At 36.8% G+C, this 13,766-nt stretch overlaps 7 protein-coding genes across 7 annotated transcripts; 1 reads left to right on the top strand and 6 right to left on the bottom strand.

Annotated features, from left to right (window-relative positions):
- Window positions 1-77: 77 nt before the first annotated feature.
- On the bottom strand, window positions 78-1,622 carry AC631_03686 (TFIIH/NER complex subunit; the record flags this gene model as incomplete). Its single annotated transcript, XM_015612515.1, has 1 exon — window positions 78-1,622. The coding sequence occupies one exon, from the start codon at window positions 1,620-1,622 to the stop codon at window positions 78-80; it is 1,545 nt and encodes a 514-aa protein (XP_015466647.1).
- Window positions 1,623-2,003: 381 nt separating this feature from the next.
- Window positions 2,004-2,921, bottom strand: AC631_03685 (tRNA(adenine34) deaminase; the record flags this gene model as incomplete). Its single annotated transcript, XM_015612514.1, has 1 exon — window positions 2,004-2,921. The coding sequence occupies one exon, from the start codon at window positions 2,919-2,921 to the stop codon at window positions 2,004-2,006; it is 918 nt and encodes a 305-aa protein (XP_015466646.1).
- Window positions 2,922-3,069: 148 nt separating this feature from the next.
- PPE1 (carboxylesterase-mitochondrial 37S ribosomal protein YmS2) lies at window positions 3,070-4,242 on the top strand (the record flags this gene model as incomplete). Its single annotated transcript, XM_015612513.1, has 1 exon — window positions 3,070-4,242. The coding sequence occupies one exon, from the start codon at window positions 3,070-3,072 to the stop codon at window positions 4,240-4,242; it is 1,173 nt and encodes a 390-aa protein (XP_015466645.1).
- Window positions 4,243-4,633: 391 nt separating this feature from the next.
- On the bottom strand, window positions 4,634-6,784 carry AC631_03683 (glutamine-dependent NAD(+) synthetase; the record flags this gene model as incomplete). The annotated part of the gene is made up of 1 exon (XM_015612512.1): window positions 4,634-6,784. One exon carries the CDS (start codon window positions 6,782-6,784, stop codon window positions 4,634-4,636), a length of 2,151 nt encoding a protein of 716 aa, XP_015466644.1.
- A 161-nt stretch (window positions 6,785-6,945) lies between these two features.
- Window positions 6,946-8,130, bottom strand: AC631_03682 (uncharacterized protein; the record flags this gene model as incomplete). Its single annotated transcript, XM_015612511.1, has 1 exon — window positions 6,946-8,130. The coding sequence occupies one exon, from the start codon at window positions 8,128-8,130 to the stop codon at window positions 6,946-6,948; it is 1,185 nt and encodes a 394-aa protein (XP_015466643.1).
- Window positions 8,131-8,965: 835 nt separating this feature from the next.
- Window positions 8,966-9,400, bottom strand: ERG28 (Erg28p; the record flags this gene model as incomplete). Its single annotated transcript, XM_015612510.1, has 1 exon — window positions 8,966-9,400. One exon carries the CDS (start codon window positions 9,398-9,400, stop codon window positions 8,966-8,968), a length of 435 nt encoding a protein of 144 aa, XP_015466642.1.
- A 220-nt stretch (window positions 9,401-9,620) lies between these two features.
- On the bottom strand, window positions 9,621-10,985 carry BCY1 (cAMP-dependent protein kinase regulatory subunit; the record flags this gene model as incomplete). Its single annotated transcript, XM_015612509.1, has 1 exon — window positions 9,621-10,985. The coding sequence occupies one exon, from the start codon at window positions 10,983-10,985 to the stop codon at window positions 9,621-9,623; it is 1,365 nt and encodes a 454-aa protein (XP_015466641.1).
- Window positions 10,986-13,766: the final 2,781 nt, after the last annotated feature.

Here is a 13,766-nt window from a genome sequence, read left to right as displayed (position 1 = left end):
TCTTAAATGTATAATTTCGTATTTTAAAGTTTTACTATGACTATCAATGCGTAACCTTATGGGTTTCATTTATTAAGCTATTTATTCTCGCAACCAGGGCAGTTATGCAAACTCTCATGAACAAAAACATCACAATCTATACAGAAATCATTTTTGCATTGTCCACAACGGTATCTAGAACTTGTAATAGAATCCATTTTAGTTTTACCATCTTCATTTGCATCCGTATTTTTAATTCCGCTAGGGAATTTAAGTAGACATCCGTAACAATACGCACTACTGTATGACTTGCTTACTGGAACTTCTTTGTAGTCTCCTAAAGGTACTAAGTGATGGTACGATCTTGCCAAATGTGTAGAGAGAATTAGCATGAGCCCACATATTGGACAAATCGTAGGCAAATGGCATACCTTATTATTACATTGAGGGCATTCATAACCAATGACGCTTCTAGTTCCAAGACTTGCTGTTGGATCACTATGTTTTGCTTCATGAGAATCTTGTGTTGGATGACATGCACATAATTGTGGAAAGTCAATCGATAAGTTCGATGTGGAAGATGTAATAACAGGTTGAATTTTCAGTGGAAATCCCATTTTAATTAACGGTACTTCCTTCGAATTATTTTTGTTTATAACGGTATTTGCAGTAACAGGAAGAGGAATCACACAATCCATTAAAAGCTCTCTGAAATGAATTTCATTCATAATCACACCATAATTATTACCATTTGCAGACCAAAAAGTATTCGGTTTATTTGGGTTATTAGTTTTATTAACCAATTCTTGGCATATAGCTACTTGAGCGGATAGCCCAATAACTTTGACTTTGATTTCATCGTTTACTAAACTATTAATTGTTTTATGGATATCACCCGGATCACTCGTAAATAATGCTCCAAATATTATTAAAATTTCCTTAGAATTTTTAGTATCGTTTAAATTTGTTCCAAAATTGTACATCAATAAAGATCTTGCCATCTCCAATGCATTTTGTAAGGATGGGTCACCTTTTGGCTCATATTTATTATGCTGTCGACTTTTCAATTGTCTTATCTTATCCAAGTGGTATTGTGGCAGTCCATTTACCTCACTAACTAGATTTGCTACCCCGTTACGCATCATAATTATACCTAATTGAGATATAGGATTCTGATCGAAGTACTCTACAATAAATTCCTGTAATAAAGATAACATCATCGAAAACCTCGTAGGTCTTAAATCCTTCTCCAGCATAATCAGTGATCCATCAATTATCACAACCAATGTCCTAATAATACCTCTTTGAAATGGGGTAGTTGGATTTCTCATGATTTTTTTCTTCCTATTTTCAATCATAGTTTGAATAATAGTCTCGAGTGAACGACCGTCTTCATCATCCTTAACTATATCCCATGGTCTTTGGTATTCATCTTCCCATGCATATCCACCATTTGCACTTTTCAAATCACCTACTGCACCACTTCGAGGTTGGTTGGTCATACCACTCGATCTGGTCCGCTTTGAGACACCATCTACCAGAACCAGCGATTCTTTTTGACTTGCCTCATTTGATGAAAGTACACTCGGTGTATCAGCAGCTGTATGTTGAGGAGCGATGTATTCCTCGTCTGACTCATCCATAATGAATGAAGAAGAAGTTTCTAAAGATTATATTTTTAAAGCTGCCCGACATTCATTTTTTAGTATCAACAAATGTCGCAATATGAAGCATTGATGTAAACCGCTAGTACTATTACATGAGTGTTCATTATAATCCTTCTATTCAATGAACTATACAAATAGATATATTGTGTAGTTTTACCTTTATTTTTAAGAAAGAAATACTGTATGCTAACAAACTATATATGAAATCATAGGCTATTAGTTGATGCAAAATCAATGAGTGAATGGATTGGATGTTGGATGTATCGGTTATTCGAAACTATGCAATTATTAGCCTAGAGTTTTCTAATGAGTTTCTTATTTTGTTTTATGTCAACGTTATGTACTAATTGTTTTATCTCAACTGTTCAATTTCCTTTTCTTGCATTCTAGGTCGGTAGTGGGACCGTCGACTTGATCAACTTGGTTAACCGGTTCAGTCTGGCCAATTTGGTCAATTTGAGTTATTATCTTATTGAATTCTACTTTTCCTTCGTCATTAATATCGTAGAACAATCCGTAAAAATTTTGCAAGTCATCTTCAAGTTCATCCCGAAAGTCCTTCTTTTGGTACATTTCTTTCAACTCAGTGATTTCAAGAAGGTCTTCTATGGTAAGAACATCTTTTAGTTTATACCCACGGTTTATGAGAGGTGTTATTTCACGGTCCCTGTTATTATATAATGCAGAATACCTTTCCTCTCCAAAGAATTCAACGAACTCTTCTGGTGATAAATATCCTTTGAAGTCTAGATTAGGAGGATATTCCTTGTTCTCAAGCTCTTTATTCTTTTTAATTTTGGGATTCGGTGCCGAATCATTCTCTTGAATGTAAAAGTTTCTTAATAATTGGACAGCCTCTGTTCTCAAGACTCCTCCATAACTTTGATACGGCCTATTGATTTTATCTTGATGAATATTCAAAATCGTCCCATTGCCTCCAAATCTATCGTTTCCACACCCATAAACCACATAACCGATACCTATCTGTTTCAATGCCGATGCACACATTATGCAAGGTTCTACTGTCACATACAATATCACATCTCCAAACCATGCCTGAATCTTTGAAAGATTAGACCTATCTTGCTCAGGAATTTTACTCATCACCTTATCGATAGCTATGAATTCAGCATGTCTTGTACCATTGAGCGAACGGTTCGTATCATTATATCCTATACTCAAGATTTCATTTGTACGTCTGGAAACTAAAATACATGCAACTGGCGTTTCATTATTTATCATTGCCCGGTATCCAATGAATAAAGCAATAGCCATATTTCTGAATACCGGTATCATGTCATTCATGCTGTTTCTTGTTCTATTTTTATGTTAAATAGTAATTCTCTTGACAGAAATATTTCAGCTCATCTGAGATCGAGCATAAATCGATATTATTCATTCCTGTTTTTTTATTAAACTTGGAATGTCTGACCTCCATAAACAATTCCTAAAGAAGATAAAAGAACAAGAAAGGGCTTTTGGATTATCTCTGCTTTCTGAAGAACCCGATGAGTTAGAATCAGATACCAGTTATTTCAGTCCAACACCTCAACCTTCAAACGAACCAAAAGCCGGTATAGACCAAGAGCGCAACGGAAATATACGGAGAATATATAACGATACTAAAAGAGATGTGTTTCCAATAGCTGATATCTATACGGATTCAAGATCAGGTGTCCGATTCCAAACATACTTCAAACCACCATCATCCTCGAGTGCACCTATATTCATATGTCACCATGGAGCAGGTTCCTCCTCAATGACATTTTGCAGATTGGCACAATCATTAGCCAACGAATTTGGAAAACAAAATGAATATCCAGGATTATTCACGTACGATATACGGGGTCATGGTGATTCATCTACATCAATGCCGCCTGATTATTCGCTATCCTCTGTAACAAACGACTTTAAATTTATAGTAGACGAATTCCATGCCAGAAATGCACCTAAGTCTTCCATTTACTTATTGGGCCATTCATTAGGTGGATCAGTTTTGACAAACTACCTTGCGGCTAATCCAGATAATGCCTACAAATTGAAGGGTCTAATCGTGCTTGATATCGTGGAAGAAACTGCCATTAAGGCGTTGAGCGCAATGCCCCAATTCATACGAAAGAGACCAACTAGTTTTAATTCCTATCAAGAAGCAATCGACTGGCATATTAAGGACTCTCATTTATTACATAACGATGAGTCTGCGCTCATTAGTGTTCCAGATTTACTACGTGAAAGTCCTAATGGTTTAATTTGGAAAACCAATCTACAAGAAACTGAACCATTCTGGGTAACTTGGTTCGCTGGTCTTTCTGACAATTTCATAAATTGTGGTAAAACCCAACATGTAGCCAAATTGCTAGTATTATCAGGGCATGAGACTTTGGATACAAATTTAATAATTGGCCAAATGCAAGGTAAATACCAATTGATTGTGTTCAATAATACCCAAAACACTGGACATTTTATTCAAGAAGACATTCCAAAGCAAATTAGTATCAGTCTTATCGATTTTGTGAGGAGGAACGATTCTCCTGATGAATATATGAAGAAAGAATTCGGTTTCGTACCTAAGTGGGGTGGCAAGATTCACGACTAGTTATAGAAATTGTTTATTTTAAGAATTCTTTCTTTCCAATAATGTATATATGTGAGTCAAATTTATATCTAAGTATACTATTAAGTGAATATAAATTTACGATTGAAAATATTTTTTTGATACTATCATTTACATTATTGAACGAATTTATTAAAATTTACTAAAATCTATTAAAAATCCCAAAAAAAAATTTCTAGAATCAAAACTTGCAAAATAAGATACCTTAGTAGCATGAAACATAATGGGATGATTATATACTCTTAAGAACTGCTAATAGTATGTTAATTGAATAAAAATCGTTATTCAGTAGATTTTGCATCCATCAGTTGAGGTTTTTCTACGTCGCGCATAGTCAGTCAATTTTTATTGCAACTAAATACATACTTAGATATTAATCAACACTTAAGTTGGCTTTCTTAATTTCCTCAGACCTTTGGTTGATAATATTGACTGCTTCATCAATTTTCTTACTCGACCATGGAAATCTAGGATTAATTAAAAATGGTCTTAAATCGAATCTATTATCATCAGGAGAATATTGCTCCGCATGATAGGAAGGAGTCATCGTAGTCATTTTATGTCTGTTAATGGCATAGAAAAACCAAAATTTCTTAACCTTTTCTGCGACCTGTTCAGCAGTCAAATTAAGCGGAGGCTGAGACCACTCATGATACAACTTAATAAACATGGCCATAGGACCACATTTATCGACCTTACGCAATCTACCAAATCTGGACAATTCATCATAAGTCATTCCCATGTCAACCTCATCACTTTGTACATAGTTATGGGTTATTGGTTCTAATTCTGCTGTTGGGGTTGCAGTTAAGAAGTCATGTAATATAGGCAATTCGAAATTCTTATCAGCCCAATCTATAAATTTCTTCAAATCTGTCTTAGAGATTCCACCAATTGGGTTTATATCTGCACTGGAGCAATCATATTTAGTCAAGTAGCCTCTTATACACTCGTCAACATTGGCACTTCCTAAAACCAACAAACCACCTGGAATGTTTCTAGTCCATGGCAATAATTGGGCAAAAAGATAACTCAAGACCATACGTAACCTAGCTTGAATATTTTGTAAAGCTAAATTCTCCGTCTGTGAACCTCCAAATATCTTAAATATAGGCTTTTTACCAGTTGCGACTTCAAAAACGGACACAACAGCGCTCACTAAAGAGTCCATGTTCATATCTATATGATGAGAACCAAGTTTTTCGGAGAGTTCCTTGGCTCTCGATCTAGTTTCTTTCGAAGAATTTTCAGTACCCATGAAACTGGTATAAAATAACTTACTAGCAACCTCTTGCGGTGTTTCAGGGACAAATTCTGGATCGTGAGTTAAAGACTGAATATCAGAAATAACCTGCTTGTCGCCGTTATGACAAGCACTAACCACTAATCTACACATCAGATGAACAATAACCGCAGTAGCACAAGAATCAATACCTCCACTCAAAGGCAAGAAATATCCGGCACATTTGGATCTTCTCAAGTAATCCCACAACCAGCAAGCAGGTCCTAATGCAATTTCTTCTTCCGGTAAGTGGTATCTGATATCGATGTAAGGAGAAGGCTTTACATTTGGATTGAAAACATTACTATTTGGGGATAATTCGATGTCAGTAGGAACATGATGGTAAGCAGTTGATTCCGTCAGAGAAACAGATTGGTATGCAGCCAGCTTTTGATTACGGTAAGATCTAACATCATCTAGATCGATCGTGGCAGAAACAACCTCAACGTCACTAAGGGAAAACTGGGATGCTTGAGCTACTACCTTACCATTGACAATGATACAAGCACAACCATCGTAGTATAATCTATCACCATCACAGCCCTTTTGGTTAGCATACAAGTAAACACCACCACATTTTTTAGTAGCCCCTGTGATCAATTGCAATCTAGTATCCAACTTTCTCAATTCATGATGTGATCCTGATGAGTTGGTGAAGATTTCAACCCCATCTAACGCCATAGCAATATGAGGAGATTGGGGAGTGAACAACTCTTCACAAGTTTCAGCTCCTAAAGTGGTTTCCAACGTTTGTATAACACAATCCCCGAAAATCACGTTAGCTTGTCCCGTAACACTAGCAATGCTTTTAGGTAATTGGAATGATTCATGGTATCTAGGCCTATTCCAAGGAGTAAAATATCTCATTTCTCTATAATTACCGTCGTTCGCCAAGTAAAGCTTTGGTCTAATTAATAATATCTTCCCATTGTATGAGAGTAAACGACAATTATACTTGATCGATTTGTGTATAATTGGCATACCAATATCAAGCAAAATATCCTGAGTGTTTGGGTTGGTCAATATTTGACCATACATTTCCCATGAATGATCATATAAATCATTTTCTAAGAAATGGTCTAAACATCCATATCCACAAATTTCCAATTCAGGTCCAACTCTGAGTTTAGCACCTAATTTTTTGGCTTCAATGACACTGGCAATAATACGATCTCTATTACCTTCAAAGTCTAATGCCCACTGGTTAAGGTTACACGTAGCCAATGTTATATAATGTCCCATAATCACAATATATGAAAAAAAGATATCTAAACAATCATAAGTTTTGATGAAGAAAAGCTTCGAGCTTATCAGCGACCGGTGAAAAAAAAATCTGAATTTGGTAATAGTAATATTAAAACACTTTTATTTCCATAAATACACCATATACGCTATATAAAACTTTATTGAACGACCACAGGTTCGATACCACTTGCAATATTGCATTGGTGCATTAACCTCTTTTCGTCATTTCCATTTTTAACTCCTTTGAGTTCACCGGTAACACTATGTAAAACACCTCTGTTATAGAATAGAACCAAATCACCTTCGCTCCAGGCATGGGCTAAGACTCTGGAAGGAGAAATTGCAGGTCTTATCATAGAATGAACTTTTTTACGAGCATCTTCTAATCCTAAAGTCTTAATAGATCCATCTGGACATTTGGTGTGTAACTTGTATAAGCAACAACCATGAACCTGCAAATGGTGCTTGTGAGTCACTGGGTTTGTCCAGACCATTGGCAAACGTTTAATCTTTTCAGGTTCCCATTCTGGCATTTTGTCGAAGGCCAACTCCTTGCCTTCAGAAACCATGGTTATACCATCAGAGGTGGCTCCAGCGGGAGAAATAAATATATAAGGATGAGGAGGGTATTCGACAGTTGTATTCAAGGCAAATTGCTTTTCCTCCTCAGATAACCTATCAAACGCTTGTTGGCCGCTGAAGAAACAAGTTGCACCCAGTGCTAACTTTAATTCTTCATCAGAGTCTTCGTATGAGATAGTTTGCATTTCTGTCGCAGGAGGAACCTTGATACCCAATAACGTTGTCACGACTGGAGGCAACAAATCGTACAACGCCGAATCAATGTGCCATCTGTAGAAACGTGTTTTGTGTTGGTTCTTGATCTCATCTTCACTCAATGGCGTGTGGTGAAATGTGGTATGGGAAGGATGAGTTAACGATATTGCTTCACCATTTTCGTTTCCAGGTTCATTTGCCTCAAAAGTACCTTGTCCCAAAATTTGAACCTGTGGTTGTGATTTAACTGTAGTACCATCCTTTCTCAATACTGATTGTTCATGTCTGAACTCCTTACCATGTCCATATCCTGCAAATCCTTCTTGCTTTGGTTCCGGAATTGTGGGGTCAAACATCTTGGTAAGTTCATATTGTGATTTTGGACTCAATTTAGCCTGATCCTTAACAACTACTACCAAGTGTGTATGAACAGCATTAAACAATGTCTTAAAATCTTCTTCATTTAATTTCAGAGGATCATTATCACAGTAGCCTGGGAGACTGACCAAACACCCAAAAGGCTGGTCTTCGAGTGGTGTAATTTCCAATTTACTTGCTTGAGTCATTTAATATATGTTCGTGTGTAATTTTTCGACAATATTTGAGTTGTTTAAACTACAATATTAGAACTATAGCATCGAAAATAATTAATATCGGTAGTAGGATATGTTCCATATTTATATACTATCTTATCTCTCGTGATAAAAGGCTCCGCGGAGTATCCGGGGAACTCCGACCAATGATAACCATAGTACGCTTAGTTGAAGATAGAAGTACCTGTAAGACAAGATGCGATAGAGTGGTAACTGGTTAGATATATCTTTCTTCTAGATAAATTAAACTCTCTCTGGTGGATATGTCCGGAATGGTTGCAATGTGGGCATGGTTCTAATGATAAGATTGAAATGAGCAATACATGAAATTCAACTATCAGATACCAGGTTACATTTAAATATATATTAGGTTCTGATTGGTGTAGGATGTAAAGAGTGTCAATTATGGGAAGTGGTAAATAGTGAAAACTTAAATCAGTACACTTATAGAAGATGAAAGGTAATGCTCAGTGGGGAGGGACTGTGCATTTCAGATAGCTGCAACAGTAAAATATTATCATTATCGTCCAATATGGGGTATGTACAGGCTTGGGATACCTGAGAGGATAGAGGGAAGAGGTTCTTTGTCCAAATTTTATGGTTTGAAGAGAATCTGCCTGCGTGATGTTTTGTAGGAGATGTTACTACTGATCCGATCAAAGGTACACAATAATCGACCCCAGTAAATGACTGCCAGAGAATTCATCCAGAATTATTTTAATGTTCATATACTATATACATATGTCATAGTTATATAATTTTCCACTCTAATTCAGTCATAACCCTCTCGCCGACTCAGCAAATTCCTTTAATTAAGATAAAAGTCTTTTTGCAAGTACATCCAGAGTAAACTAGTGGAGCTGACAATCAATGGGCCAGCCAATCCCTTGCCCAATTTACAGTTACCGAAGTACAACCATTCACTAATAAAATGTCCACCTGCTACAACAAAACTCCACATACATAATTCGTAAATCTGTTTATTACCGACCAAGTAATATGCACCGTAAAACCTGATAATTGATGTAATGAAGGTCCAAGTACCGAATGTTCTGGCACTCAACTTGGTAACTTCGGTAGGTGGTGCTGATTCATAGACTCTTCTGGTTAAGGTCAAATCAGGAGATTGATATGTCTGCAAGGAGTTAAAAATTGACACAACGGATATGAACAATAACCAATGGGGCAAGTATCCTCCTTGGGATGTAGTTGTTGGTAAGAATGATTGGAAATATGGGATCATTTTGATGATTATTACAGGATTTTCAAAATAACTTCAAGTTTATGGACGAATTTTTCATATACTCGCGAAATCAATGTTGCATTATCCGTTACTAAATAAAAATTACATAAATTGAACACATAACGTGAATAGAAAGATGAAGAAAGAAAAAGCAATACTAAGCATCAATGGGTCATCATAACGATAAGAATGTTATCGGTTCAAGGATAACAGTAACTAATTACTGGGAGCCTTGGTTCGCAGTAGGATCTTGACTCTTTAATATATCAACAGCCGGACCTAATAATCTGGAGAAGCCTGATTTACCCAAAGTAGCTACAATAACAGTGTCTAATGCTTCTACAGTAGCTTGTCTTGGCAAATCATTCAATAAGGCAACCTCACCGAAATAGTCACCCTTTGATAACTTGGTGAGAACACCTTTGTCCTCCTTGGAAACTTGACAGTTACCACTTTCAATGAAATAAAAGTTTTCACCCTTTTCCCCTTCTTTGACGATTTTGTCTCCTTTATGGTAGATTTGCGTACTTAAGGCATCGGCCAATTTCAGTCTTTCCTGGCTAGATAAGCTAGACAACACCTTGACATCCTTTAAGAAGTCTTCATACATCAACCTTCTATTAAAGGTACGTTCCAACAAAATACGACGGAAAGTTTGTCTATCCAAAGCCCAACAGGTGACACCCAGGTCGCAGGCAGCCACTGCGGTGGCTGCTCTTGGCGAGTTGTACATCAATGCTAATTCACCGAAAGAAGACCCTTCACTACTGGAATTGACTTGGTTTCCATTGACGTAGAAATCAACGGTACCCTTCTCGATTATATAGAAAAAATCTCCCTCATCACCTTGCTTTATAATTTCATCGCCCTTCTTGAACTCTTTCTTTCCCAAGGCTTCAATAACTGTTTTCTTTGAGCTGGAATCTAATTGACGGAAAAGGAAATTAGAACCCAAAGTCTTGGTTAATTCGGCTTTTTGAGCTTGACTCAAGTCGTTGATTGGAGGCTTCCACGAATCAGACTTGAACTTGTCGGGGTTCATGGCTTCCGCCGAGACCGATGTTCTTCTATTGGCATTGAATGCAACTGGTATTTTGGACTTGGCAACTGATGGAACGGAATCTGGTCCCTGGGAAGTCGAGTGCGATGGGTCGTTAGGATCCAACTCCTGCAAAGGCTTCAGCGACGTAGACTTGCCCACGCCAAATCCTCCTTTGAACAAATCGGGCTTGATTTCCTGCTTCGATGCCCCTTGTCCTTCTTTTGTGTCGTCGTCATGGTGGTGATGATGGTGGTCAATCAGCGTTGGATCGTTGTCCCCAAACGGAGACTTAAAGCTCGGTTGTCTCTTGTTGGCAGTCATTATGGCGCCCCCATCCGAGTTGAACACATTATCAATCAGCGGAAACAAGTTAATTCCCGCAGCCTTCGCCTTATTCTGCTGTTGCCACAACTGAGATCTCTGGAGCTCCAACTTCGAGTTGAAGTAGTTAGCGCAGAACTGCAACACATCAATTGGATTCTTAGCAATAATCTCCTTCTGCAATTGGTTCAATTCTTCTGTAGCAAACTGGTTGTCCGTCATCATGCAACCTATTCCTTTCGTTTTTTTGAATATTTAACCTTTCAATCGCTATTTTTATAAGTGGCAATCCAAGTTACTCCGTACGCAATATTCTATGTTATACTATATTTTACTATGGTATAATCCTATTTCAATTTGGTAATTTTCTCAATCAATATCGTATTGTACTAGTAAGTATCTTTTTATAACCTATTGTATATGACAAAGATCAAGTTCTATCAATAGTTGTTTTAAGGGGACTTCTGCAAAACGACCAGATTGATCGATGAATTGACGGAGGCCTAAACTGCAAAATCTCAAAATACGCCCGGGCTCATGTCTTAAGAAAAAATACAGGTTGGAGTTTTAATTACCCGGACGGACAATATTTAATGCAACGTTACATTTTATTTAAAATGTAGGAACATAATCTGATCACCTTTGTTCACCTGCTGCAGATCCACAGATACGGTAAGACAGTACCAGTGGGATTATTATTTATTCTCTACACAATTGGATTCTCAATTGCTATTACCGCTACATTGTTAATTGCATAGTGTATGTATCGTTAGCTAGTACATGTAGTTTGTATGGGGGAAGTATAATGGTGTTGGATAGATTAATGAGTTGGATAGATTAATGAGTTGGATAGATTAATGAGTTGGATAGTTTAATGAGTTGGATAGTTTAATGAGTTGGATAGTTTAATGAGTTGGATAGTTTAATGAGTTGGATAGTTTAATGAGTTTGCCTAGATCTGTATATGTTAGCCCATTCTGTAATACGTATGCTTGATAATTAGTGAATTATGTCTTTAATATCACAATTCGGTAATTACTGTATAGCTCATCTACGGCATTTGAAAATCGCACCTCTATTCGTTACGTTTCATGCAAAATCCAAATCTGGGGTCGATATGATTAAGGTCCCAATAATAAATATTCTAAGAATAGCTTCTATGTTGATGTTGCCACATTTGTGATATTATTACGGTTACGGATATTGATGACAATTGGAACAATAATATCGATAATACGGTGATCGTGAATATTCGCGAATGAGGGGGTTTAGGGATTTGAGACAAAATGAACCGTATATACGATAGTGTTGAGCGAGTAGTTAAGATGCGTTCGAAGCATGGTTGAATTATTTGGATGCAAGCTGAGAGTGACAGTTGCGAATTAAAAATAGCCTCGACGATTGTCCCATCTCTGAGTGAAATACCTTCATATTCGGGCCTTAGAACATTAGGATACAGTAAATATCCTAACAAATTAGAATCCTTAAATATTTGAAAATGCTAGAATAATTCTCTATATAAATGGAGGGATAATGGACCAGGACTGAAGCTGTACAAATATACAGCTCTAAGAAGGTTATTGCGACTAGTTATCAGATATATGGCCCAAACGTGGTACCGTTATCTCTGTAGGGCGAATGGTATGTTATATAGTCAAGTGTATTGTATTCTATACCGGCCTAACCAGTAGATACACGAATATATCTATTGTTGAATTTGTATCCGATCAAACTCAAAAATTACAATCATGAGGGGCTTTTGTTCGTTTTTTCGCTTATGTCTATTACGAGGCTTTGACCAGGGGTCAATATCCTCTACATAGTAATGGTTGAAAATCGTACAGCAGACTGACACTGGAGATATTGACTCCTAGCTTAACCACTTAGTCTAGGAAACCCATAAAGCATGTAAAAGGACCAAAATCGTATTTAATGACCATCAAGTATATATTTAGATTAGTTAGAAGTCTAAAAATACCTCGCTTGCATTAATATCAACATTGGAATATTATTTTCATGGAAATACAGTTGAGTTCACGAACCCTTTCTATTTATGTCCAATGATAATCGAGATACTGTACTCGTATATAAAATAATTCTAATAATTTTTTAACAAAATAATTTTGCAACAAAGCCGACTTGATTACTGTTCAACTTATTGATTAATCACCTTAGGTTATTGCAAAAAGTTATATATCCCAGGTGTTATCGTAAAGTAGTAGATCTGGAACAACAATTCAAGAGGGGTTTACGCTGTAAGTGAATCAGTTGAAAGGAATATTTTTAATGAAGATGAGATTTTACGAAGTAGTAATCATTCGGACCCAGTAGGGTTCTTTTGCGATTATACCAGAGACACATTCTAGACCACCTTGGATTGAGGTTTCGTGATATGAGATTTGGGATATTTTATAGGAATTCGCAGTACGGGTTCTTATTATAGATTTAATGGATGTTAACTATGAGAGTAGAAGAAATGCCCAGAAATATTGATTTCATTAATCATAATAGACGAACGATAGACGGAACGTAACTGAAGAGGAGGTTTTAGTTGATGACCATATAGTGGTATCGATGGAAGTAGAACATATTCTGAAAAAGTATTTATATGGGACGCTTTTTCAAGAAGTTAAAATGAATTCAGACATCAATTACAAAATATCAAAATAACAATATTAAGAATGAAATTCGAAAACGTGGCTGTTTTGTTCAGCATAGCATCAGCAGTTGTTGCCCATGATGAGGCAATCAAATTCAAGAGAAGTCCTACTGACAAAGGTAACAAGGATTTGTTGACTCCGACTTATCGTAGGGATATCAGGGCAGACAAGCTTGGATGGAGAGGTATTAGGTGGAATAAGCTTTCCGTGAGAGAAGAAGATCCACAAGAAGACCCACCTGAAGACCCACCTGAAGATCCACCAGAAGAGCCACCTGAAGATCCACCAGAAGAGCCACCAGAAGATCCACCAGAAGAGCCACCAGAAGATCCACCTGAAGACC

The sequence above is a fragment of the Debaryomyces fabryi genome, assembly GCF_001447935.2.
Source record: "Debaryomyces fabryi strain CBS 789 chromosome Unknown contig00083, whole genome shotgun sequence".
NCBI lineage: Eukaryota > Fungi > Ascomycota > Pichiomycetes > Serinales > Debaryomycetaceae > Debaryomyces > Debaryomyces fabryi.
Note: the sequence above shows the minus strand (reverse complement) of the source record. Positions and strands in the feature narration are given on the sequence as shown.